General features: G+C 42.9%; 1 protein-coding gene and 1 long non-coding RNA gene across 6 annotated transcripts; both read left to right on the forward strand.

Annotated features, from left to right (window-relative positions):
• Nucleotides 1-6,750: 6,750 nt before the first annotated feature.
• bag6l (BCL2 associated athanogene 6, like) lies at nt 6,751-27,515 on the forward strand. 5 transcript variants are annotated; one of them, XM_004560940.3, is made up of 25 exons: nt 6,751-6,813; nt 7,210-7,400; nt 7,503-7,620; nt 8,068-8,291; nt 8,626-8,685; nt 8,788-8,910; nt 10,022-10,200; nt 11,767-11,896; nt 12,116-12,304; nt 13,590-13,806; nt 14,230-14,292; nt 15,847-16,142; nt 16,357-16,435; nt 17,012-17,310; nt 17,416-17,665; nt 17,746-17,915; nt 18,264-18,317; nt 18,413-18,515; nt 18,856-18,980; nt 19,075-19,209; nt 19,498-19,560; nt 21,542-21,727; nt 24,815-24,922; nt 25,119-25,265; nt 26,405-27,515. In XM_004560940.3, the coding sequence occupies exons 2-25, from the start codon at nt 7,320-7,322 to the stop codon at nt 26,501-26,503; spliced, it is 3,498 nt and encodes a 1,165-aa protein (XP_004560997.3). In that variant the 5' UTR covers nt 6,751-6,813; nt 7,210-7,319; the 3' UTR covers nt 26,504-27,515. The 5 variants fall into 5 exon arrangements, with proteins under 5 accessions (XP_004560997.3, XP_012777229.3, XP_012777230.3 ...); XM_004560941.3 differs by lacking the exon at nt 6,751-6,813 and having other exon boundaries at nt 6,879-7,400; nt 13,665-13,806; XM_012921775.3 differs by lacking the exons at nt 6,751-6,813; nt 25,119-25,265; nt 26,405-27,515 and having other exon boundaries at nt 6,878-7,400; nt 21,478-21,727.
• LOC143414694 (uncharacterized) lies at nt 25,272-25,663 on the forward strand. Its single transcript, XR_013095380.1, has 2 exons — nt 25,272-25,441; nt 25,496-25,663. It is a non-coding gene; the product is annotated as an uncharacterized LOC143414694 (long non-coding RNA).
• Nucleotides 27,516-27,928: the final 413 nt, after the last annotated feature.

A 27,928-nucleotide genomic window follows, 5' to 3' on the forward strand; every position in this document is an offset into this window, starting at 1 on the left:
AGCCCAGATTCCTCCCAGCTGTGTTGCCCTCCTGTCTCTCATCCCCTGATTACTGGTGTGTGTATTTAAGCCCTGTGTGTTCTCCTGCCTGTTGCCGGTTCGTCTGTGTAACTCCGCGTCAGTCTGTGTTCCTCGGTGTCCTGCTCGGCTCTCTGCCTCTCTTCCCTTTTTGTTTCATCTCAGGTTTGTCATTTAGCTTTCCCAGTTCAGGTCTTTAGTTTTGTCTTCCCTCTTGCCTGTTTTGCCTTCTCACCACTGTGTAAATAAACTCACCGGCATCTCATCCACTGCCTGCATCTTGGGTCCTTCTTCTAACTCCACACGGCTCGCCTCGGCAGCCGCAACAGAAGGTTAAGAACAAAGCCTACTGTGCCTACTGTGAGAGCACAGAACACTATTTCAGCCAATGTGATGATGTAGCCAAGCTCTCCAAAGAGGAAATAAAGGACTGGATACAGGTCAACAAACGATGCTGGCGCTGTGCCCGAACTCATTTAGCTGCTCAGTGCACACTAAAGAAACCCTGCAGCCGCTGCCAGGGTAAACATCTGCTGGCTCTTCATGAGGTAAATGCCAAGACAGAAGGAAACAACGCTGGCATGGCTGCAAAGGAGGAAAGCTGCCTAACCAGTTCGGCTTCGGGCTCACTCTACCTTGATCGCCATGGGGCCGGCAATCGTGTCATGCTGAAGATTGTACCTGTGCTTTTGAGCCATGGAGAGCGGACTCTAGACACCTATGCTATACTTGATGACGGTTCAGAGAGGACCATGCTGCTCCCTGCTGCTGCAAAGACTCTTGGTCTGGCAGGCATCCCGGAGGACCTGCCATTACGAACCGTCCACCAAGATATTCAGATGCTTCATGGACATACCGTATCCTTCAGTGTCTCTGCTGCTACCAACCCTGGATCCTACTACAAGATTGATGGAGCGTTTACAGCTGATCGTCTCAACTTAGCTCACCATACCTATCCTATCGACCAGCTGAGAAGGAAGTACAAATACCTGCATGGGATCCCGGTCCCTGCCCTGAAGGAAGCCAAGCCACTGCTTCTCATTGGTTCAGACCAGCCACACCTGATCACCCCCATAGAATCAGTCCGCCTCGGCCCACCTGGAGGCCCAGCAGCAGTCCACACCCGGCTTGGCTGGACCCTTCAAGGGCCAAGTCTTTTCATGGGGCGGCAGACCCAGCCTGTCCTATCCCTGTATACATCCGCCCAATCAGACGAGTTGCTCAAACATGTGGAGCGGCTCTGGCAGGTGGACGTGGTGCCTTACCAATCCGAGAAAGAGGTCACTCGGTCGAAACAGGATCAGCAGGCTGTGGCCCTGCTCGAGGCAAGAACAACTCGCAGGATGGTCGATGGAGTCTTCAGGTATGCTACACCTCTACTCCGTCACCCACAGATGCCGCCACTGAATGCACCAAAGGAATCAGTCATGCCCATGCTTCGAAGCACAGAAAGGCGCCTGTTAAAGGATCCCAGTCAGGCTGATGCCTACAGGGCAGAAATGCAGAAGCTGATCCAATCAGGAGCCGTGAAGGAAGTTACGCATGAGACTTCGCCCAAGGAGAACTGGTACATACCGCATCATCTTGTCAGTCATAACGGGAAGAATCGCCTGGTGTTTAACTGTTCCCATAAATACCTTGGACAGTCCCTGAACCAGTTCTTGTTGCCTGGCCCTACTCTTGGAGCTTCCCTGCTGGGGGTGCTGGTCAGGTTTCGTGAACACCCGATAGCTGTGAGTGGAGACATCAAGGGGATGTTCCATCAGGTACTGCTCCTCCCTGAAGACTGGCCCCTGTTGAAGTTCCTTTGGCGGGACTTAAAGGTGAATGAACCCCCTAAAATCTTCGAGTGGCAGATCCTGCCATTTGGGACAACTTCAAGCCCCTGCTGCGCCACCTTCGCCCTGCAACATCACGTGATGGAGCACACACAGCCTGACGACAGCCTGAGATTCTCCATCGAGAGGTGTTTCTACGTAGACAACTGCCTACAGAGTGTTGGCTCACTGGAAGAAGCGAGAGATCTGGTGGATCGGCTAAGAGAGTTGCTGAAATCAGCTGGCTTCGAGCTACGTCAGTGGGCTTGTAATGATCCAAGTGTCCTGAGCCATTTGCCTCCAGAAGCTAGATCACAGAGTCTGGATCTGTGGCTAGCCGAGGACAAATCCAACCCGCTAGAGACCACGCTCGGGCTCAGCTGGGACTGGAATTCCGACTCCTTGGGTTATAAGCACAGGCCCATGTCCTATGAGGTGCCAACCCTCAGAAACATCTATAGAGTCCTAGCCTCACAGTACGACCCTTTGGGCTATCTGTTACCCTTCACCACTCGGGCCAAGCTCCTCCTCAGGCAGTTATGGGATAAGAAGCATGGTTGGGACGACTCGAATCTTCCCTCCACCCTCCTGCAAGCTTGGTCTGACTGGGAGGTGGAGCTTTTTACCTCACCTTACCTTCCCACGTGCCTATGTTCCTGCCAGTGCTAACTTAAAGGGGGCCATTCGTGAGGTGCACATTTTTGGGGATGCTTCTGAGAAAGCTTATGGAGCGGTGTCTTATATGAGGACTGTAGAACAGGATGGGCAAGTTCACCTCACCTTCATCCTAGCTCGCTCCCGGGTAGCCCCCAAACGAGCTCTCTCTATTCCCCGCCTCGAGCTCTGCGGAGCTTTGCTGGCAGCGCAGCTGGCCAGTACCCTGAATAAGGAACTCACCTCAGCGATTGAAAGAACAGTCCTGTGGTCTGATTCGACCACTGTTCTTACCTGGTTGAGCTCACAGTCCTGCCGCTACAAGGTTTTTGTAGGAGCCAGGGTAGCTGAGATACAGGAGTTGACGGAACACTGTACCTGGCGCTACATAGACTCAGAGAGTAATCCAGCGGATGACTTGACGAGAGGGAAGGCTCTGGCCGAGCTCAAAGTGCCTAATCGGTGGTCGAATGGACCCCCCTTTCTGCTCAACAGTCCTGACACATGGCCAGAGAACCCGAGCTCCGAGCCCAGTAATGACGAACTTGAGCTCCGGAAAACAGTCTTCTGTGGAACCTCTATCACCTCCACACCTACCTGTCAGGATGGAATGGCGTGCAAGACTTGGCAGGAGCTCTTGGATGTTACTGTTAAAGAGCTTTGTGGTCAGGGACTCTCGACTGCGCCATCTAGGGCCGAGGACTATCAGAATGCTGAACAGGCCATCCTCCGGCAGGCTCAACAGGAGTCATTTCCTGAGGAGTGCAGATTGCTTTCAGAAAGGAAACCTGTCTCATCCAGAAGCCGCTTGCTTACCCTGGCACCTGAACTGGATACCTCAGTGGGCCTCATCAGAGTAGGGGGTCGGTTGCGACGCCTAGAAGGTCTTGACGGACCTATATTGCATCCGATTGTCTTGGATCCTTCACACCCTTTCACACGCCTGCTCATCCAGAAATATGATGTTGATCTGCATCATCCAGGCCCCAAACGGGTCTTCGCGGAGCTGCGGAGGTCTTACTGGAAGAGAGGCAATTCGCAAGCACCAGCGAACCTGTCCTGAGTGTCAGCGTTGGAGGGCACAACCCTCTGTTCCCAAGATGGCTGACCTTCCAGCTGCTCGGCTTAGACTGTACAAACCAGCCTTTTACTCAACCGGTGTTGACTGTTTCGGGCCTATGTTTGTGAAGGTAGGAAGACGTCATGAGAAACGCTGGGGAATCATTTTCAAGTGTATGACGACGAGGGCGGTACATCTTGATCTCCTAAGTAGCTTAGACGCGGATGCGTTCCTCATGGCCCTGAGGCGATTCATAGCCAGAAGAGGGACACCAGCAGAGTTATGGTCTGACTGTGGGACCAATTTCAAAGGGGGAGAACGAGAACTCAGAGAAGCCTTTGCCAACATGTCAGAGACATTGCAAGGGAGGCTCGCCCGTCAGAAGATCAGATTCCAGTTCAACCCCCCGGCAGCCCCACATTTCGGAGGTGTATGGGAGAGGGAAATCCGTTCAGTGAAGACAGCTCTGCGCACCTGTGTGGGTTCCCAACCTCTTCACGAGGAGGTACTCCGTACAGTTCTGCTGGAGGTTGAATTGATCCTTAACGCAAAGCCCTTAGGCTACGTTTCCACCGACGTAGCCGATGTGGACCTTGTGACACCCAATAGTCTCCTCATGGGGCGGCCTGATGGATCACTACCCCAGGTGGTCTACTCTGAGACAGAGAACCTCAGTCGGCGACGTTGGAGGCACTCACAGATTCTTGCTGATCAGTTCTGGGCAAGATTCATCAGGGAATACTTGCCTGGCTTACAGGCAAGGCAGAAGTGGCAGTCAACTCCTCCTGAACTTCTGGAAAAGGCAGTTATTATGGTTGCAGATCCACAGCTGCCTCGAGCCTTGTGGCCAATAGGCCATGTGATTAAGGTTCATCGTAGTGATGATGGACTTGTCCGATCTGCTGATGTGAACGTTAATGGACGTGTTTACACCAGACCAGTTGCTCGGTTGGTAGTTTTACCTGCCGTGCCATCGGAAGACAGCGATACTAAGCAGAATAGCAAGTCGCCTCCCTCAACTGATTAGGGAGCCTTTTTTCGGGGAGCAAATGTGTAACCACATTTGGGGGCGGCTGTATAAAAGGCTCTGGGATTTTATGTCTATGTTCTGCAATATTGTGTGGGGTGGAGTCGTAGGAAATGACGTAGGCAGAAGTTGGGGGTATCGCGATGCTACTCGAGAAGAGGAGATTTTTCTGTGTTAGTTCTGTTACCTCGTAAGCTGTGTTCCTGGTTGCCATCCTTCACGTGATGCTCCGAGTGTTAAGTTCATGACTGGAAGTAAGTTTCCTTAAATATGGTTATTTTCCGATTCTGATGTTGGCCGCGGCTTTAGTTACATTCTACCGCATTGTAGCACCGCATTTTTTCATCTCGTGACTCGAAGCATGTGCCGCCGGCCGCCGCCATTATGTAGTAATTTTATTCGGCCACACGATGGCGCCAAAGTCCTTTGTTTACAGTTAGAGTGGATGTTTCGGCTATGTATGACATTCTCACTGTGTTTAATTGTGTCCTTTCTGTGTTTGGAGCAAGAGATGTAAGATTGGCATAGTTCAAATTATATATGTCCTGTTATGTGTATATTCAGATGGATGTGTTGGTTTATTTCATGTAATCCTTTATATTTATCTTAGTGAAGCTGTTGCTGTATATATTTATATACTCATGGCAACTTGTTTGTTACTACAGACTGCTGGCAACACTGAGCATCTAGGTGGCAATAAAACAGCTGGCGGTGACAATCCAGCAAAGTGGAAGCCTGTTGTCCTCCTTCCTGTATCCTGACCGATACACCATCTTGTTAGCTGCTGAACCTAAAAGAACTAGCCCTCACCAAGTACTCCTCAACAGACAGCCTGGCTTGTTTTTTGTTGTTATGATATGTAATCTGAAATGGTAGTAAATTCCGCTACAAGTGTGGCCGGGGTTGATTTAAATGTTTTATTCAAGTGTTATAGTACTAACTGTAGATGGGATACAGTATGGGATACTGAACGTTATAGGCCCACTAAAAGTAATGAAATAAAGCAAGATAAAAATGATTTTACTGTAAACACATCAACTGCTTCATTATTTTTGGTTTTAAATAAACTTTTTGAAGTGTAACAACAAAGTAATGCAAAAACTGTAACTACAATTAAAATTATTTAACTTAAATAAACAGCGCCGAATTAATATGTTCTCCATATGGAAAATAAACAAAACTCATCAAAGACAGACAGTATTTTTTTTAAAAATCAACAAAGAAAAATAAAAAAAAATACTTGAAACAAGTAAAAACAAACCCCACCCACCCCCTCCCCCAACAACATAGTTTAGAATCAAATACAACACCGAAAAGTGTATAACTAATTAATTCATGCAAATAAATATTAACCATACACATTTTCTATCAAACGCCATGACCTTTGAATTCAGGTATAAAACGTTTTCTCTCAGAAGTTGATTTCAGTGCCGAAACATATTTTTGAAAATGTGACCCAGACTAGTGAGAACCACCGGGATCAAAGTTAAAGCTCAGTTTTACACAAACAAGAAAAAAGGACCTTGAATTGTAAGGTGACCTACCAGTTAAATGAGAAAAATCTAGTAACTAGCTAGCTACTTTGTTATTATAAACTACATTAAACCAGTTGTATGAAAATGATATTCAGACAGGGGTTTTCTTAACATTGTAGACTGCACCGCTGGAGACACGAGCTTAGAGCCTATAGTACAAATCACTACAACAACAGTACTTTGTTTACATAATACTGTGTTTCTGTACACCTTTATACCTTTGATAATATATAAATCATCATTCACGCATGCAAAAAAGAAGAAGAAAAACAAATAATTAAAAATATCTGAAAAGTTAATTGCTCTTTGGGGTCCCTAAGCATTCGCCCGACAGTCTACCAATAGCGGTCTATCGCAAGATGAAGTATGTGGTACAACCGGTCTGTGCGTTTGTCGGGCTGTCAGGCTGCAGTGAAGTTATGACAGTGAAACAGAGTGTTTAAAAAAAACAAAGCTTTTTGATTTGATTTTATTAAAATAATTTCATTGTTGTCCGAACATAACATTGACACATGTCTGCACTTTCACGAGCTGGAGATAGAGACCTTTTTGCCGAGGTCTTTATCTCGTCAGACCGCACTCCTCACAGACAGAGACGACCATGAAAATGGCAAATCTGCGGATGCAACACATATAATACGGAGGGTGGAATCATAAACGAAGCTAACCACTTAAGCTGGAACACCGGCCACTTCTCAGTCAGTATGTTTATATTGTACCTCTGCCTGTAAAAGCGCTCAGACGCAGTCGCGTCAACATCTTACGTCATCGAGGTCATGTGACCATGCTTCCATTACGACGTTTGGGGGTTTATTTAGCTAACGGCTCAGCCTGCATTGGCTAATATTGTAGACAGCCATTCCAAAAACAAACCAAAGCCAAGCCCCACGTTTTTGTGTCGATTAGCTGACTGACGTTTTTCAACCGAACTCGTGCAACGTCGCTTCCAGGGGAAAAGCTAGTTAGCACTGTTACCTTCTCGGTAATAGGGGTTACTTAACGTTAGCTAGCTAACTAAATTAACAACAACAGGGAATGGGTTGTCTGTTGCAAGTTGCTTTCACCATATCTGTTATTTTGACTAATCTCATGCCGTAGATGCAGCGTGTTTCCTCAAGCTTGAGTCGTCCTCCATTCCCCACAGTCGCGAGAATTACAAATACAGAAGAGCACATAAACTGGCCAACGCTCTATTTAGAACATTAAGTATGACTGAGTCCAGCGGAATGATTGAAGTCACAGTGAAGACTCTGGACTCACAGAGCAGGATTTACAAAGTCAGAGGCGAGGTAATAGTCTCTGTTTAAAATGCTGATCTAGTTAGACATCCTCACCCTTACTGGTAACTGATTGGTGGGTGCTTATATCTTGTGTGTTTGTATTTTCTCCAGTTGACAGTGAAGCAGTTCAAGGAGCACATAGCGTCCTCGGTGGAGATCCCGGTTGTCAAGCAGAGACTTATCTACCAGGGCAGAGTGCTACAGGATGACAGAACGCTGACTGAATACAGTGAGCAAATGACACCATGTGACCTGTGTATCCAAACATGCACAGTTAGGATGATCTTTGAACACGTGTCTGATTATGGCGTTATTTTTGTGCCATTATTCTGAGCGCACAATGCAAGTACAAGTGTTGCATTTTGAGCGAACAAAATTCACTGCTGCTTGCAAGAAATGTATTTCAGTGTTTGATATGATCCATATACACACACAATAACAGCCCCTCTCACTCAGTTTTTGCATTTGCTCAAGCACTCAATCTAAAAGTAAATCCTTATTTAAATTTTTTGGCTACTGTTGTCTGATTTGTGTGGGTTTTTGTTTGTTTGTTTGTTTGTTTGTTTGTTTTTCCCCCACTCATACACTTATTATCTTTTTCAACAAAAATTGCCAAACAGTAACCCATAAATATTTTGGAGCATCTAATGATGTCCATCGCTTTGTTTTCCTTTAGATGTAGATGGTAAGGTCATCCATCTGGTGGAGCGTGCCCCGCCTCAGGCCACTGTATTGTCCTTTGGGGGTGCAGGTGTTTCTACTGATGGGGCAGAGGGTGGAAGCAGTAGCAGCAGCCATGCCTCCTCCCAGGGTGCCCCACATGACCGCAATGGCAACAGCTATGTGATGCTGGGGAGCTTCAACCTACCTGTCAACATGATGGACTCACAGCAGATACAGGTGGGGTCAAGGCCTGCGTGCAGACAAAGAACCCTGTTCATTTTCTTCTGAGGGGAACGGTAAAGGCTTACTTACACTCTTGTGGTAAATATGTGTAGACCCTACCAAGGTGCTGTTGCCAGTATTCATGCTTGTGCATGGTGCATTATGTGTTAAATATTTTAATATGTGTACTATTGTGTACAGTTACATTTCTAAAGAAATACACTTCAGATTACGACACAGGTTACATTGCAGGGTTTCAGAGGGATTTGCGGTTATGATGTACCTACGGCCTAAATTTAACAAAAATCCATGTAAGGAGCTTTTTGTGGTTTTTTGTTTTGTTTTGCAGATGTCAGTTCAGCAGATGCTGACTGGAGATGGTGAAGCCAGGGTCAGCACTGGTTCGGGGGTAAAGTGTCATGATTCACCAATCATTTCTTTATTCTTTTTTTTGGAAACCCCTTCTACCTCACTCGTCCTGTAAATCTAATATATGTTTGTGCATCTTTAGAGCAATGGCTCAATGGATGTGCAAATCAACTTGGACCGGTCAGTTGAGAGTGAACCCAGGGTGAGGCTGCAGCTCGCTGAGAACCTGCTTAGAGACGCTCACTCTCTAATCCACAGTTTGGAGGTACAGTACATGGACTGTTTTCATATGTACTGTGGGTTTTTATTTGCACTCTCACAGTATTTCTTAGTGTCATAAATTAGTTTTGGTACTGTTCTGTCCCTTTGTTTTTTATGAATAGATTTTTGCCACAACAGCTCTCAGCATACTTTGGGTGATGCAAACAGGAAGTATACTGTAACACTGTTATCAGAGGAGTCAGAGAATCAATTGTGTGTTATAGCTTCTGTTTAGAGTTCTTTTTTTATTTCTAGTCTGAAAATGGATAATATAATACAAAAATGAGGAAGGAAAAACTTTTCAGTACTAAAGTAATCATAGGTCTTACCAAGCATGTTAGTAAGCACCTATTACTCACTGATTTAAGGATTGCAGCCATCACTATCTTGCTGGTATGAAACCAGACCTGATGACTGAACACTGTATTTGACCTCTGACAAATCATTAGCCAATAAGCAACCCATTTAAGTTCTTTTCTGAATCGAATATAAACTGAGAGTAACAAAATTAACTTTAAGTTTAATTCTGTCTGTCCTGAAGCTAGTGACTGAAAATATGAAGTCATCATTAATGTGTTTACTGAGGTGACAAAACAAGGGAGCCAGTGTTTTGTTCCTATGCACTCATATACAACTGGAAGTCTTTTTGCAGACAAGTTGGACCCTGCTGGCCATTGAATAGAATGCAGGTTTAAGGCCCTTCATTGGCTTCACTCTTCAGAACATGTTTCAAAACCTGTCGACCTGTAAACTGAGAGATGAGGCAACTGTGTCTGTAAACGAGATTAAACAAAGAATAAACTTAATGAAATTCAGTGGGCAGATTGTATATGGACAAAAGAAAGCTGACAAAATATGGCATTGACTTGGCCGTACTCTCCAAGGATTCTTTTGAATCAAAAATACTACAACTTCTCTCTTCAGCGACAGTACTATAGTAATAGCCCAGGTTCAGTACCAGGATGTGCGTGCAGTCACTTTTCACTAACTTGTTCTGTTGAGTAGACAATATGTAAATTTAGATGCTGAAAGTTTTCATAGGATTGCCTGAATACATCTTTAAACAAAAAACTACTGAAATGCTTGTGGGAACAGTGACATGTTTTGTGTTGTAGGGAGTGCCCAGTGCCAGCAGCGCCCATTCAGAAGCAGGGATGCTTCCGTCTTCTTTGTCCCCAACACCATTGTCCTCATCTATAAGAAGGCCTGAAGCACCACAAGTAGTGCTTACCAGCTCACCCCCAGCAGCATCAGCTTCAACCCAAACTGAGAGACCAGCTATCACTGGGCCCAAGTGAGTCAAAATGAATAACTGGTATCTGATCATACGGTTTATACAGTTTGCTGTGTCATGTGCTAAACAGTTTCTAGCTACTGCTGCTACTTGTAACTTCCTAGACAGATTGAGTACTCCAGTGTTTTCTCACAGAATCGTTCATCCTCTGTGATCACTACTATAAGGACTTTATCACAGCCATACAACAGTCTCAAATTAGCAACTAGTTACCTGGCTCTCCACAGGCATCATCATCAGCTGAGTAGGCGCATAAGTCAGTACGTGAGCACATCTCTAAAAGGCATTAGAAGGGCTAAAGCACCAGCTGCTCATTGATACGCCAGACATAAATATTCTTCATTGAGAACTCAGTGGGCAGGACCTCAACGCTGGTGGTCAACTCCAAGGCAGTCATTCAAGCCACCGTCAATCCTGAATATACCAAGTAGTGACATAAAATTATCGTATTTTCCGCACTATAAGGCACACTAAAAATCCTTTAATCTTCTCAAAAATCGACAGTGGCTGTGGTTACTGACCTCTAACTGAGTTTATGTGGTACACAGCGCTCAAAAATCTGTCAAAAAATGTTTTAGTACGACTTTGGTGAGCTACGAAGCCGCACCGCTCGATGGATTGTTGGAGCTTTACGGCTGTCGTAGTCAGGAGCGTCGCGGAGTAATCTGGGTCCTAAACTCAAACGAACACTGCAGCATCACTGAGAGTTAAAAACGGTCTAAATTCTTTCATCTTTAATAAAATGATCAGCGTTGCTGCTTTACCAGGTGTAACTATGATGTTTAACATCCAGGCATCCATGAAAACAAAATTTATTAGATTTAACAGAGTTAGAAGTTAGCAGGAAGTTAGCTCGCTAGTTTCGCTAGTTACCTAAGCATGATATAGCATGTTTGACTGAGAGATTTCTGAGAAAATTCAAACGTACAGCTCTGCTATCACTTCCAACATAAATGAAGACAGGAAACTAAACAGCAGTTTGTAGGGTTACTGAAGTTGGGCTAGCTGGTATATAATGATGTGCTACGTGATTGCTAGCGACACAGCTATGTTAGCATAACATAAACAGTGAAGCTGGAGGACGAACACTAACACTTTTCCACTTATAAAAGTTAACGTGAGCGTTCCTGATGGTTAGAGACAAATGCAATTGCATGGCAGGGTGCTGTAAACGGACCAAACTTCAGTCAGGAGAACAACTGAGGTTAGTCATTAATATACTGTAACAACATACATAGAGCATCTACGAGAGAATTCAACATTAATGAATCGATGGTACAGAAGTGGAGGAAGGAAGAAGAATGAGTTGAGTAAAGTTTGACTTATCTGACTGTTTTGTTTCGCCTTATAATCCGGTGCGCCTTAGTGCAGACTCTCAAAGATCATCATGTTATATATCATTTTGTATGTCCTAGCTTCTTTATGCTGTGCAAATGTTGTTTTTCCCCCAAATCACTTTCTAAAAGCACAACAGATTTCAATGGATCCAAACTGGCCTATAACACATGTCAAAAATGCCAGTGTTTATTGTAGTGCTGACTCTTCTTTCCCATTGTTTGTCCTCAGCCACCCTAGTCCCGCTGAGTTTGTGGAGGTTCTCTCTGAGGTCAGGAGGGTGGAGGAGCGATTACGTCCCTTCATAGAGAGAACCCACTCAATCCTCGGAGCTGCCACCTCAGCAGACTACAACAACAATGTAAGATGAACGTGTAGTGGCCATAGCAAAATATTCACTCTAGTGTACTTAGGAAGAATACATCTCAAAACTTTGTGACAGGAGCTCTTGCTAAGAAATGCACTGATGGAAGTGACTTCAATAAGGGAAACCAAGAGTTTCTCTGCAGATAAGTAGATACTGTCATGTCAGTGCTTTTTAGTTTAAGCATTAATCATAATTTTATAACTCTTTTCACAGACCCGGGAAAGAGAGGAAGATCAGCGCATTCTTAACCTGGTTGGAGATGCTCTTCGTCTCTTAGGGATCACACTGGTTGTCCTTGGTGACCTACGCTGTAACCTGGGAACCTCTCCTCCACGTCACCTGTATGCGGTTGGCCCCTTGGCTCACTACAACCACCCAGTTCTGCTTCAGGCTAGTCTGCCAGTAGGTTCACACCACACTGATATTTTGGCTACTGTGAAGAACTATTGTGTTAGGATATAGTGTAATAACCGTAACTTTACAAGTGGAACAATTATAACATGCAAGCAATGGATGGTGTTTGAATTGTACCAAGTATAATATCTTTATCTGCCATTGTAAAGGTGTACAGTGGAATTAGATTTTCAGTAGGTGCATACAATTAAGGCACATTTCATTTAATTTAATTGATTAGGATTGAAAAGGGACCATGTACAATATAAGCATTTTATAAGAGTTTGCTTAGAGCTAATTTGCATATGCAGTCCCTCGGCAGCTTAAAAAGCAAAACGTTACAGCAGTTAAACGAAGAAACCAAAATAAAATGTGTAACATAGTCTCAGGCACATTCACCCCACATCCCTGCATACACAAGAAAAAGCAGGCATTAATGTTTAAAGGTCTATTATTTTTAGTTCTTTAAAGACCTTTACAAAATTATATACAAATATTATTATGGCAGTTTCATTGTAAGTATAAATATCAACCAATCCAGAAAAAACACAAAAGTTATATATTAAGATCATGGAGTGCCTGTCCAGTCTCCAGACCTCCGTCCTATAGAAATATAAACAATTTAGAGAGCTCCTGTATAGATGAGTGGGCTAAAACCCCTCCTGAGATTTGTGCAATCCTGGTGAGCAACTACAAGAAATGTATGTGTATATATATTATTATATAATAATATCCAGAACTTTAGAATGAGGGTTACTGTCACCATGCACTGTCTGATTTTTGAGGTTGAGTTCTTATATAAAGTGTAGAAACAGTGAAATAGTGTCCTTAAAAAATAGATTTTAAGTAACGTCTACGTGTTAATACTAGGGACTCCTTTTTAAACCTAAAGGGTAGACATAATATTTGGACATGATATAATGAAAGTGTTACATTATTTTTCAGGATAATATGAGGGAGGTGCAACTTTGCTTATATTTCCTTAGTGTCAGCGCTGTGTTATCTGGTACCTCTCAGTGGTTGGTTTCATTACTCATAAAAAATTACCTATTACTTGCACAGCACAGGAAGCAACAAAATCATTGATTGATTAGTAACTTTAATGCATTAGATTATTGCAATGTAAACTAATAGTGTGCAGATTTGCGCGATTAAGCAGTGTTTGGACCTGAAAATGCAAATGTCAACATTTGTTTACGAAGGAGAAGGAATATATCAGAGGGCCTCAGGCAGTGTCACTTGTAAATTCTTACCCTACCTTTGTCACAGACCATGAAATAAATTTTCCCTCCAGATGCATTTAGGGACAACAGTAACCATGACGTCTAATGGTAGACAAGCAACTGATGGACAGCAACAAACCTTTCAGGGCACTGACCAATCAGATCAGCAGGCTACAGGCCAGACTCTGCCTCTTCAGGCAAATGGGACCAATCGAGGAGGACCTAGGGTGATCCGGATCACACATCAGACGATGGAGCCTGTAGTCATGATGCAGATGAACATTGATGGTACGTGTGCTCCAGTTCCTTCATAGAACTGACTGTACACATGAAGTTCTGCGACTCGTCTGATGCCAGTATTTTATACACGACACTGCTCTAAAACAGAGGTTGAACTCTTTCTGTGGTTGTTTACTGTATTCATTTGTTTATTTGGATAAATAGGTCTTATCTAATTAAATCAAACAATTACAGTAATCTGCAAACGTTATTTTCAGATGGGTCACAATTTTATTATTGTGGATCATTTAGAAATCTGTCATGTCTCACTACAGGGTTGATCTATTGATCTTCTAATGGCTGCTTTCATTAGCTGAAATGAGTGTGTGCACATTACATTTGAAACAGCTACTGCGTACTCTGTGGTTATTTTTGATGAGTGTATCAGTTCCCCTGCTGTGAAGCTGAAAGAGTTGTGATGTTGTTGAATAGGTGAATCGGCTGCAGGGTCTCAGATACCAGGACAACCAAATGCCGCAGCTTCTCAACAACCTGGTGAGTGAAACATCAACAATTATTTTCTTGGCAAATGAATGTTGATTTCATTGAGTGAGTTGTTGCTTAAACAGTGCAGTATAGATTAGAGATGGACCGATCCGATATTACGTATCGGTATCGCTCCGATACTGACCTAAATGACTGGGTCAGATATCGGAGAGAAATAAAAAAATTTAATCCGATCCATTAAATATCAAAAAAGCACCTCACAAAACTTGCGACATGGCGTAACTCGGCTCATAACCGTAGCACGTCGGAGCAGTGTGCATCACGTCATAGAGCGGCTGTGGCGTGCGAGACCTGTTGGCGGTCTGGTTGAGTATTTGGAGCCTCGCTACCAAACCGGCATTTCATCTCCGACAAAGTTATCCAAGAGAGAAGTAAAGCAAGTGTGTCAGTTCATCTCTGAATGTTTGTGAAGCATTCCTGCGTTAAGCTTAACAACCATATATGGAGCGACTGCCTCTTCTCGCTCCCTCCCTCTCTTGCTGCTACTTCAATCGTGAAACTGATCAATGATCAGCTGATCGGCTTTTCTGTCGCGAGTCTCTCTTGTTTGTTTTTGGCCCACTTCGCGCCAGAAAGATGAAACCAGCTGCTGAACAACAGCAGCTGGTTTAAGCTTAAACTGTCGTTAGAATTTATTTAATATTTCTTTCTACTCCAGGATCTTTTTCTACACAGCTGACGGCTGGTAACTGTGCAGGGGCGGATCTAGCAAAGTTTAGCCAGGGGGGCCGATAGGGCATGAACAGTGAAAAGGGGGCACAAAGACATACTTTTCTTTCTTATTCTCATTTAAAATGTCTAGCTTTTAATAAATAATTATCTGACTCTTACACCCAAAGTTTTAATATGATGTAAAATGTATAGAAGTCCATTACTGTATATAGTAACTGTTAAGTCTAATATACCCTAGTAAGCTATAGTACTTCTTCCATCTGTGCAGTCTGCAGTTCTGTTGAAGAAAGATGTTGAATCTATTTAATATTTCTTGAAAAATAATTGACTTCTGTGCATTTTTTTTCACACTGCATCAATTTAAAGTTGATTACATCGATTAAGCATCATGAGGTGGAGCGTGAGGGGTGGTTCCCTATTTTTTTTTTTTTTTTTTTTTTTTTGCTGGGAGTTTTAGAGCCCTATTAGTTAGGCTGCTTACTCTTTAAAATACCAGAATAAGGAGGATGGAGCAGGTTTAAGTTTGTTAGATTGATCAGTTTCGCTGAACTATGAAATATTTTGGGTGCAGTGTATGTTTTGCATACAGGTATAACAGAATAGCTTTAGTGGGGGTTTTTTGTAACTTGAGTATGAACTTATACAAAAAGCAGCAAGGTATTAAAAAACACTTTTATTGATTAAAACACACACTATATCGGATTCATATCGGTATCGGCAGATATCCAAATTTATGATATCGGTATCGGACATAAAAAAGTGGTATCGTGCCATCTCTAGTATAGATGCCCCCCCCCCTTTTAACACCTTGGGCCATGTGGACTTCAAGTGCACTCACTCAATTAAGTTTAGTCCTCTCCCTGTTCTCAGGCACAACACCTGCCCACTTCACAGAATTACCTCCTGAGTTCATGCAGGCAATTGTGCACCAGTTTTCTCACCAACCCACTGCCATGGCTGCTGCACCCTCAGCAGCCCACCCAGTGCACATGATTTCTGGCTCTGACTCAACACCCAGTGCACAGACAGCTGCTTCACCGCTGCTCCCCAACACCCCTGTACAGGGTAGGGTAGTCATCACCAGGCCATCCTTGTCCACCCACATCACCCAGCCTGTGGGAAATACCATCAACCTGAGGGCTACAGGTGGCCAGCAGCCAGGACAGGTAACCCACCACAGAGTGTGAGGAGATACAGGTTGAACATCACAAACATAATCTACTTAAAAAGTGACACACAAATGATTTGATTATCGACTGTCAGCTAATTTTACAACCTTCCGATACATCTTACAACGCACTGAATTATGTAGAATAACTGTTGTGCAGTAAACGTATATTCACTGGTATGGCTCTGCACACTTCGCCTTTTTGTAAACAGGGCACGGCACTGGGTCCCTCCTCTCTCACCCAGATGATCAGTGGTCTGGTTGGACAGCTTCTGATGCTGGAGCAGCCAGGTCAGTGTCATTATGTCACTTCCTGTTCCTGTTACAATGCAGAGTGGTGTTTTTGTGTAGCTCATCTGTGTAGCCAGTTAAATTAAAAGCTTATGGATAATGTCTTATATTAAAAGTGTAATCATCACATGCTTTATCCAAAGCACACTCTTACTCAATTCACCTGCTAGTTATTTCCACAGTATTCATTCACTGTGACTTTAGAGATTCACTAGGTTACCTTAGCGTATAGCTGACTGACTAGCAGCATGGCGTCTTCAGCTGTCCTTCCTGCACTTTGTCAGATGGTTTATTAATCCTGAGCATCCTTTATTAAAAACAATACTTGTAATAAATGTAGCCTGTTTACACCTCTGGAGGCCAGGATAACTGAATCGGAGACCTGGCTTCACACCCTTGGAAAAACCAGTAAAAAAAAAAGTAGGAGGACATATAAAGGGCATATAAACGGTGTCTCTACAACAAATGGTATGAAGACTAGTTAGGAGAGCAATAAACATAATATTAATATTGACTTTTATCAGTATTGGCCTCAAAAATGTAATATTCTTTTTTCATGTTTTTTTAACTCTCTAGGTGATCCTTCAGCGAACTCTCAGTCCTCCCTGTCTGCCTCTTCCATGTTTGTTTCCAGCACTGCTTCTCCCCCCTTTCCCTCAGCTAATACATCTGGACAGACATCCACCCGCACCACAAGTACTACCTCAGTCGGTCAGCCAGCAGAGACCAGCCCAGAGGGAAACATGGCTCAGCTCTTGGGATCTCTACTGGGAGCAGCAGGGTTGGGTGGTCCTGCCTCTGGATTGGCTCCATCCATCACTGTGACATTACCAGGGGTTCCTGGCTTCTTCCAGAGCATGTCAGACTTGGCACCAGTGAGTTCAGATAAAATGACAGAAAACCTGAATTAAACATTTCTGAACCTTAATATAAAGACTGTTTGTACCAGTCAATGAGCAACAGGTGTTGTTTCCGCACAGCCACCTGCCCCTGGCCCCAGGGCCTCACTTCTTCATCAGTCCATTGGTCCTGCTCCCTCTCAGACCGGCAGCAGCCCAGCCGGAGACTCTCTGAGCCCAGATTTATTCTCTGGCATTATGCAGGGAGTGCTGTCCACCATGATGAGCTCTTTTGGGGCACAGCAGGGCAATGGAGAAAGCATTGCCCAGTTCATCCAGAGGCTGTCCCAGACCAATAACCTGTTTGCTCCTGGCTCTGGGGATGCCGTGGGTGAGTCCTTGAATGAAGATATTGTGCCTAACAAGTTCTTGCAGTTCACACTAATCACCATGGTTGTTATCTCATGGTAGGGTTCTTTGGGGACCTGCTCTCCCTGGTGTGTCAGAGTTTCTCTGTGGTGGATATGGTGCTGTTGCTTCATGGGAACGCCCAGCCTCTGAGACGCATCCGGCCTCAGCTCACAGACTTCTTCACTGAACACTATCTCCAGGAGCAAGAACCCACTGATGCCAACATAGCTGTGAGTACTATGTAGAGTTAATGTAATGGCATCAGTGCCGTCCTTATTGGGACAGTGCTGCTGTTCCTCTCCTATACAGGGAAAACTTAAATCATGATCTCATGTGCATTTCACACAGCTTGTATTTTAATCAGTGTAACTGAAAGAATCTTTAGTTGCAACCCTAATTATCACTCATGAAAGATCCACTGTGCTCAATCTATGTAAAATATATTATAAAAAATAGCAGTGGCTAGTAATAAGCAAGAAAGTAGTTTTCAAAATGTTTTAATACAAATTCCACATTAACAAAGGTAATACCATAAAATTAAAATCGAATGGAAAAATGTAACATTATTCTCCCTCCAGGCAGCAGCTGAGGACCTCATCAATGGACTTGAGGATTACATAGCTGAGAGCTTTGTAAGGACAATGTCTTTCACACACAAACATAGTAACATGGACTCTTAATTTCCTGTGACATGTGCACATAAGTGAGCGCTGTGTATTGCATCTAGGCCACAGTGACAGTGCGCGAGGGAGTGGACATAATTCAGACCAACCTGTCTTTCTTCAGACAGCAGTTCACGCAAATGGCCACACATATCCTTCGCTGCCACGGTAAGTTCACTTTGATTGCAAGAAGGAAAAGGTTGGGAAAAGAGGGCATTAAGAACTGCTTACATGGAACATGGAAGGTTTGAGCTAAAACCCTTTTCAGGCATGCTATATGTGGCATTGAGTGTGTTAATGGCTTAAAGCTGGGGGTCAATTTGTTGTGGATTATGGAATAACTTCAGTTTTATTTCAACCTTTGATGTTTGATCTAGTTGCTCAAATATATCACCTCCAAAGAGGGGCATCGGTTCACGACAGTATTTTCTTATCTTAGTATTTTGTGTAGCCAGAATCCTGCACTGATGGTTTTATATTTGGGTTTTTTGTTTTTTTCACATCGCAGATCACATGTTTGGCCCCCGCCTGCTGTTGCTGTGTACTCACAGCCTGTTTGAGTGTCTGGCTCTAAACCTGTATTGCCTGGGAGGAGAACATAGATCTCTGACTGCTGTTATCAACCAACACATTGTTTGTATACATCTTCAGTAACGCATCATCATGTGCTTTGCTGATGGCACAGATTGGCAGCTGCCTATTACTGTGTATTTCTGTGTTTGTGCAGAGGAGGATGTCTGCAGACGTCAATCCCAGTCTGGTCAACTGGCTGACCAACATGATGTCTATGAGGCTGCACATCATTCTGGAGCATAACCCAGTTACTGAGGACCAAATCCAACACTACGTTATCCATTTACAGGCAATTAACAGAAACAGTGTAGAACAGATTTTTTGTCCCTAATCAGGCTGCTACTAAAACCACATTATCTATGTAGATATGTTTTGCCAACGCAAGTAATACAGACACAGTCAGGTCCCAACATAGCTGAAAAAGTAAGGGTCATGATCAAACATAAATTTGAATGTATTCCAATTTGACTGTGTCTACAATACGACCCTGTTCCAACAGCAGACTTAACTACGTTCAAATCTGTCATTTGAGTCATTAGAGTCAGATTTAGTTACATTTCCTGAAATGTTATTTCAGGAGGAGTTGAACCAGAGGACGGAGACTGAGGTGGAGCAGCCATCAGAGCGTGCAAGTGTGGAGGTGAGTTTTTACTTATTTTTGTTCTTTTCTAACTTCAGCGAGTCTGACTGCTTCTTAGTGGATCCGTTTGATGTATCTTGCTCTTTCAGCACGTTCTGACTTCAGTCAGTATGTACCCATCAGCCTGTAAGCCCATCTCTTTCTCCTGAGGATGTAGGTCTCTAAGATAACCGTATGATTATTGATTTGCATTCTAAAGATGGTGTAACTGTAACAGCAGCAACTAATGACAGTAGAAAGAAAAAATCAGGCTCTGATACACAAACTGGTCATTAGTTTTAGGCTTGGTTTGACTTTGCACATGACAAGAATAGAAATGTAGAATATCACCCTATTTATAATTTTAGATGTTTTTTTCTGTAATAAAAATGACAGAAAATGAAAGGGTTCCCATTACTGTCAAATTGCCATTACTTCCACTACACCAAGATGGGCACACTTCTTTTTATTTCAGTTAGCTGGACATTATATGAGTTCAGTCATAAAATATAACAAAGATTCAGGTGGAGTACGTGACATTTTGTACTTGTGAAACTGTCAAAATTAGAGTCTGTATAAGTAACTGAAAAATGATCTTGTATTTTAATCTGAATTAGTATAATATTTTTTATTAGTGTTTAAATCAGCCGTTATGCTTTCTCTCTGTTGGGGCTAGGCACTCTAGCCATATGCAGTGCAGTTTGTATCTTACAAATGTACTTCAGTCCAATGGAATGACATGAAAGGCTCATGTGCTCACTACGGCTGCAACTACAGATTATTTTGGTGGTCGACTAATCTGCCAATTTTTATTCGATTAGCCAATTAGTCAGCATTTAACTCAGTAACTCTTATTGCTGCTTCCTGTGGGCAAACCTCCTATTCTAGGCTTCAATACCTCACCTGCTCAAGTCTGCTCACCTGTGAATATCACCCTGTTGTCTCGTCACGCAACAAATTATAATAATGACCCTGGAAACATGTGAATGTGAAAATAATCAAATGTATTTTTAACATTACTCAGCAGGACCATCAGAATAAAAACCAAATTAAAAAATATAAAAAAAAATAAATGAATTAAATATAAGTGATACAAAATAAAGGGAGAGTAGTATGTAAACAAAAACATGATGTGCAAACGAAACTAAAATGGCTTCTGTCCACAAGTTCAAATAAAGCTTCAAATGAAGTCAAAAATATTCCTTTTTTTCAGTCCAGAATAACAAGTTTCCAACATTTACAGATGATTGCAGTGGGACGTGCTCTGGAGTGAGCCTTGCGCTCATCTTTGAGATGATGTTCCCAGCTGCTGGTAACCTCGCTAAAGATGCTCTCTGTCTGTCTTCAGCCATTCAGAGGTGCATGAGCCTCTTAACAGGACAAACTCATCCATACACCTGAGTTTTCATGGGCAAAGACTGTTACTAATCATAATCAAAAAACAGGAGACCGTGTAGCTACTCCTTTTTGATTGGCATTTTCACTCATTAGCTAACAAAACTGAAATGGTGTTTGCCTAGCAAGCGTCATCCTAAGAAGTTTCCCACAGGTAAGCTCACAGAAACAGTGCAAACATGAACTTAAACACGGTGTCAGCGCGATGCACTAACTGAACTTTCTAAACAGAGTCGACGTCACAGCTCCAGGGTGCCGTGTTTTCAATGCTCATGCGCTGCAGTAGTGCTGTCGTGGATGGAAGCTGTCCACAGTCTGCACTTAACTTTGTTTGTTTTCTCGTTAATGCTTTCAAATCTCAGTTTCCATGTTGCCGTTCGCGCTGAGTTCTTCTTCGTTAGTATTGAGCACAGTCTTGGCAGACGATATAGGCGATACTGCCCCATAGCTTCCTGGAGTGTATTGCAGTTACCAAATCACATTTACGAGGTATCAGTATATGACGCGTCGAAAATAAAATTCCGCGTTCACACATTTTTGTAGTTGACGTCATCGATTATGTCGACGAATCGTTGCAGTCCTAGTGCTCACTTCACCTCTCGGTCAGATGGAGGACAGTTCGTCTCCAGCTGCAGCCACTACAGCAGAGGAGGCCATGGTTTCCACTGGAGAGGGAGAAGCACCTGCACCTGGTTTATCTGTGGATGGTTCATCTCAGTGCTCCTCTGGACCCCGAGCAGGACACGACGAAGTGGCTCCTGAAATGGAGCCATGGGCAGCAGCTGTTCCACCTGTAAGGATGAGGTTTTGTTCTGTTTTTGTTTTTTTACAGTTTATGCTTATGCTATTCCTGCACAGGTCATTAACAAACCTCAGAAATCTAATAAGACTTATAAGACTTATCTTTGTCCTTAATGGGCAGGATTAACTCTGTAAAGATGATGCTATTCCAAAATTTCTATATGTATTTCAATGCCTTCCCATCATGATTCCCAAATCCTTTTTTAAATCTCTGGATTCCTTAATCACTTCATTCATTTCGAATGGTAAACATTCAGAATTGAGGAAAGCTCTTCTTCAAAGACGCAGGCTGGTGGGAGGCTTAGCACTTCCTGATTTCCAATACTACTATTGGGCTGCAAATATCAGGTGTATGCTGTCTTGGCGACACTACCATCTTGGCAAATAACACCAGGATCCTTTTCTATGTAGCTGACAGCTGGTAACAGTGCAGGGGCGGGTCTAGCAAAGTGTTGCCAGGGGGCAGGTAGGGCATTAACAGGGAGAGGGGGCACAAAGACGTACTTTCTTATTCTCATTTAAAATTTCTAGTTTTTAAAATAAATAATTATCTGAATCTTACAACCAGTTTTTTTCTGATGTAAAATGTATAGAAATCATAAATATACCAACAAGTTTTTTAAATGTATTTATTTACCGAATTTCCCGGAGGAACCCACCCGAGGGATTAATAAAATTTCATTTAATCCAATCTAATCTAAGACAGTGTACATCACCTTGACACCTCTGTGTTTGTTTTCATTCAAAGGCTTTATGGCTTTAATACCTGGGGGGCCGGTCTCTAGTCAAAATGCCTGGGCTGTTTTTTTTGTCCCAGTCCAGCCCTGGGCACGACACACAGTGAATTAATTTGAGAAGGTGCATAAAAAAATAAATGGCCGGGCCACCAGTGCACATCGCAGATCAGCTCGCATAGACACATTAGTTGTGCCTCTTCTTAATGACGGTATCTTAGCTAACAACCCCAACTACCAGATTCAACTTGCAATTTGCTAAAAATCACTTTACCTCCCGGTCAGAGGGACGCTGCTAGCTGGCATTTTTTTTTCCAAGCAATGTTGAAATTTTCACATTCCGACACTTCAAAAGCTTCAGGATCCGTCCGCTCAGCGCAGCATCAGCACCGCGGAAATACTCGGATACATCCGTAGACTCAAGACACAGTGCGTTCTCGGGACTTTCAGGTGTTTGGACCAATGTTTTCTTTTCTGATCAAACCAGAAGCTTTAATGAGCAGCTGGATTTGTCTCACATTAAATGGCTGAGTTAATGCCAGTTAATGCAACATCGAAATGCAGCTGATTGAAATGAAAAGCTCGAGTCTGTGGGGGTCAAAGTTTGCAGAACTACGAACGCAGCTGGAATCCACAGCTGTGCGTGTTCATGGAGCTGCATTTTCACCTGCTGGACGTCACTACCTGACAAGGTTAACTGTCTTCAGAACATTGCAGAGGCCTTATTGACAGTATTTGGCTCTACATATCTGTGTGAGCAGATTTTCTCTCAGGTAGCCTCTGAATGCTGGACACTCGGAGACCTGTGTCTCTGAGTGGGAGACCAGAGATCACATTAACATGTGTAGCCCTGTATTAACAAACATGCCATATTGGCCCAGTTTATTTTTCTTATCATTGTTGTGAGGAGACCATAAATAGCATTTGTATTTTCTGTTGTTCAGTTCATTTGCTGTTCTGGATAAAAAGTCTTTTTTTTGTTTCAAAATAACTGATAACTATTCGCTGATAGCTGCCAACATCTACGAACAAATATAATCCTATAAAGTGGCTCTATATAGTGTGTAACTGTTCATATAGAGCGTTATTCAATTTATTGCTAATATGGCACACTGACCTCTGAGGAAATTTTAGATGGCACTCGTCATCAGAAAGGTTGCCGACCCCTGGTCTAAACTCTTTTGCAAACTTATATGTAAATGGACAATTTGCTTGTCATTTGCTTTGGCATTGCCACTGCTCAGTTTTTACAGGTCTGACACTATGACAGCACAATTCTCCCAAAACCTCCAGACAGTCCTGTAGACAATTCTTTAATGGTCAAACCAGCCTCTAGGAGCGCAATATCAGTTCTGTAAAATTGAATTTCAAATGTTCAATGTTCTTCAGTAGCTGCTATCCAATCTAAATGGAACAAATCTTAACTTTCATATCACACATAAACTGTGGGATTCTGTCCTTGGCCAAGTGCACAATAAGCACACACTGGTCCAGGGCTAAGTTGGTATATTGACCTGTAGAAGGTGTAGGGGTGCTCCTGGTGCATTACTTCATGTGTACTGGTCCTGTCCTTCACTGGAACTCTGTTTTCCAAACTATGTGTGAAGTCCTGCGGCATCAAATTAAACTAGATCCGCTCTGTGCTGTTTTTGGTGCGGCCCAGAACAAATAGAAAGAATCTTCTCCCCCCTCGCGCGGCAGTTGGTAAAAGATATAATGTCCTGTATGGATTTAGAAAAAAGTAGACAGTTTGTGGATAAAAAAAAAAGAAATTTTATAAATTGTGGTCCCCTTCTCTGGACTTCTTTGAAAGGCTCATGACTATTGTCTCTGAGTAGCCCACAGATTAACACCCCCCCCCCCAAAACCTTATTTTCTGGGTATCTTGTGTAGTTGGGCAGCTGCCAGTAATGCCAGTGCTGTTTAATGTTTAATATCCTGAACTATTCTCTATTGTACGTTGCACTGAAGCTTTGTCTAATAGTAAGAATCAGAGCAGGAAAAAGCGATCCATTCTCAGTCCCCTGAAGTTTAAACATGGATGGTAAGCTAATTTATTTTAATGAAACCACACTGTTTAAAAAATGAGTGACAGTCACCATAGTTACAGAATTTATTTGCCTTAGCATTTGTTTTCTCCAGCATGGTCTTCATGAAGGCATCTGTGGCAGCTTGTTATTGTTAGGAAATGTAGATAAGCAGTTGTGTGTATTCTGACATCCAGGGAAACGTTGTTGGAGGGCAAAGCCCTCTACAAATCTGTGATTTTCTTTTACACAGATTTTTAGCTACATACATGAGCAAAGTGACCATCACTTACAGTTGTGCAATAATACATTGGTCAGGAATGGGTTCCTATCATCAGACGTGACATGCTGTCCCAGAGGAAGATCAAAGCCCAGCCCCCGCTGTCTGATGCGTACCTGCATGGGATGCCTGCTAAGAGAAGGAAGGTGAGAACTGCTGTTCCAAACTCACTGAACAGAAAAGTCTGATTGTGTCACAGATCCCTTCCTCACTGTTGTCAGCCTTAGCTCTAACAAAAAGACTGCATTCTCTCACCTGCATATGAAGGTAGAACTGCAGGTTTTTTGATAATGAAAAAGGCTGTTGGGCAGAGAAGGATGACGTTAGTGTTTCTACCCTTAGACGAGCCAGTGTGAAGGACCGCACCTGTCCCTGTCGGACGCAGTTAGTCGAGCTGCTCGTGCTGTGGGAGTCCTGCCTGTCTCTTCCCCAAACAGCCTGCAGGTAGAGCTGGAGAGCCCAGAGATACAGGACGCTTACGCCAAACAGGTAATCAGCTGCTGCAAATGATGTAGTATGATGTGAGATCCCTTGATTACTTAATTACTCCTGTTTATTGTTATTCATCCAAAATTGAGTATTGATTGTTGACATATCCTGTTTTGCAGTGTATCATACACTACACTAAAGTAAGCCCTGTACAAACAAGCAAATATTAAACAAAGGTTAAATATTAAACAAAGGTTAAATATTAAACAAAGGTTAAATATTAAACAAAGGTTAAATATTAAACAAAGGTTAAGGTCCCATCCAGCAATTCAAGAAAGGTTTCCAAGCCTCTTGAAAGGTGGGGACATCTCCCTTTACTACACCAAAATCCATTCAAGTTTAGCAGCATCTCACTAAGCCACCTTTTAAAACAGGGAGGTGATGCCGATTTCCATTCTGTCAGAGCTGGTCTTCCATGGGACAGGAGTGATCCGGTTTCATCAACGCCAAATAACAGTGCAGATGAATGGCTGTACTATACTGTTTGGAAATGAATAGGGTAAATGGCCAGGCCCTCCTCCCAAAGCTCATCTCAGTTCATTGGACTGGCTTTACTAAGATAATTTGCTGTAACTAGTGTAGTGAAAACTTGGATACTAAATGTTTAGAAGTTTGTTGCGCCAATAAGAGATCATACAAAGTTTGACTTTTCAAGGACATTCCCATACAAAATGATCTTGGCTTGAAAAGATGGTAGGTTGTTATTGTGAAGTGAACAGAAATGTTTCTCAGAGAGTATTTTGCATTTAATTTAGGGTCTTCAGAGAGTTTCTAAAAATGAAGTTGTCACCGGCAGATGTATGAGGAAACAACGTCATCATCAGGATGTATTAGCTTTAGCTTTATTAACAGCCAAATAAAAAACATCAAAATAAAAAACAGAAAACCCAGGCTCCCACTTTTAGTGGTTTTCTGTAAATGACCTTCAGAAGAGTGAGGAGGTCCATTACCCCATTCAAAGGAAAGAGTGAGAGAACCCAACTTTATCTACCAGTATTGTTTTTTATAAATGGGTAAGTTCCAAAAGAGATACGAACTCCGTGGCAGTACCAGCAGCCCTGGAATACAGATCTTGTACTTCACTGTTCTGAGTTAGGTTTGTGTGCGAGCTGCTGTTTCTGTCTGTATCCTCCTGCCAGGTAAAGTGTGACATCACACAACGAGTGAGAGACGATCCAGACTTTACCGGCCAGAGATTCCCCAACACACATCGAGCTTTCTCTGTAGAAGACTCCTAGTGCCAGTCAAACAGCTTGTGCCACAGAGGAGCAGGATGGGGCGATGAAACCTACCCTGCAGCGTGAGACCCTGATACATGTAATGTGGCATAAGCAAGGAAGACAGCTGCTGACTTCACTTCCTCCTCTCTTCTGTGTCATGGAGACGCACGCCGCTGTAGTTTGGTTAGAATGGGAAAGTCTGCAGACTCTTGCTAAAACACCCCACCTCCAACACCTCTGAGAAGGACCTGACAGAAGGACCTGACATCAGTGCAGAAGCAAACAGATCTACAGGATCTAGCTTAATGTCAGGATATGGTATGCAGTTTCTAATCAGTGGGCAGTCATACCAAAGTTTGAGATATTATTAGTATATTACTGTATATTAGTTAGTGGTGGTGTCACTGCTAGGAAAGAACAGAGTCAGAATGTTCAGAGAATAAAGTTTCATTAATCTGTGACACAGATGCACAATGAGAGTGAACGTGTAATCTGACAGTGTAAAAAAATGTCCGAATTATAAGCCAGCGTGCTTAATATTAGGAGGAAACGTGTTCTAGTGTTGTTAAGGACAAAAATATTTTATGAGATAAAGTGTATTTATTGTTATAGTAAACAGTGATGGTGAAAAAAACATAGGTGAGCACTAATCTATGCTAAAAAATGATCTTCTTAAACTACTCTGCTGTCAAACAGCAGCGGTCCTGATACACTGTAATACTGAGCAGTACTGTGTTATAAATACATAGTAGCATAGAGCTTTGTCAGTTGCACTTTACCATATAAAGTCGTGATTGTCGTTAGTGTTTCCATGATATCCGCTTTATATTATTTTCACATCTTATTGATTTCAGTGAATCACAGACTTGCACATTTTAAATTTTGGGGTATTTTAGAGCATTACGTGTAATTGACTCTTGTTGAGTAATACAGGATACAGCCCCATCGGTGATATTTGTCAGCTTTGTCAAACTGTGAACTGTTACTACCTGCTTGATAACATCATGATCATAAATCCACTTTTAAATCAGTGTTTGTCAATTTTTAGTATTTATCCATCTGGATGATTGGCTTCAAATGTCTTTCTGCTTGTGGTCTCTGACAGTGGACCCATCTGTGTTTGTCCTGCTAGACCAGAGTGTCGTGTTCGATGCTGTTGACCATAATATTTCATCACAGCGATTAGAGCATGCTGTAGAGGCACTGTGCTGCAGTGGTTTGAATCATATCTATCTAATAGACTCAATGTGTTCATGGAAATGGGAGGTCCTCTTCACACAGAGGTTAATTGTTCCAGACTGCCCCCAGGCAGTATCATTAGAGGACGTAGCATCCATCTATGCACCCAGCTTTGTCTATCAATGAAGTAACACACACCAACTAGTTAAAATTGTAGGAATGTTTTAAAGACATAAAAGGGGTCATCTGATCGTTTAGTTTTCT

Source organism: Maylandia zebra, linkage group LG22 (genome assembly GCF_041146795.1).
Source record: "Maylandia zebra isolate NMK-2024a linkage group LG22, Mzebra_GT3a, whole genome shotgun sequence".
NCBI lineage: Eukaryota > Metazoa > Chordata > Actinopteri > Cichliformes > Cichlidae > Maylandia > Maylandia zebra.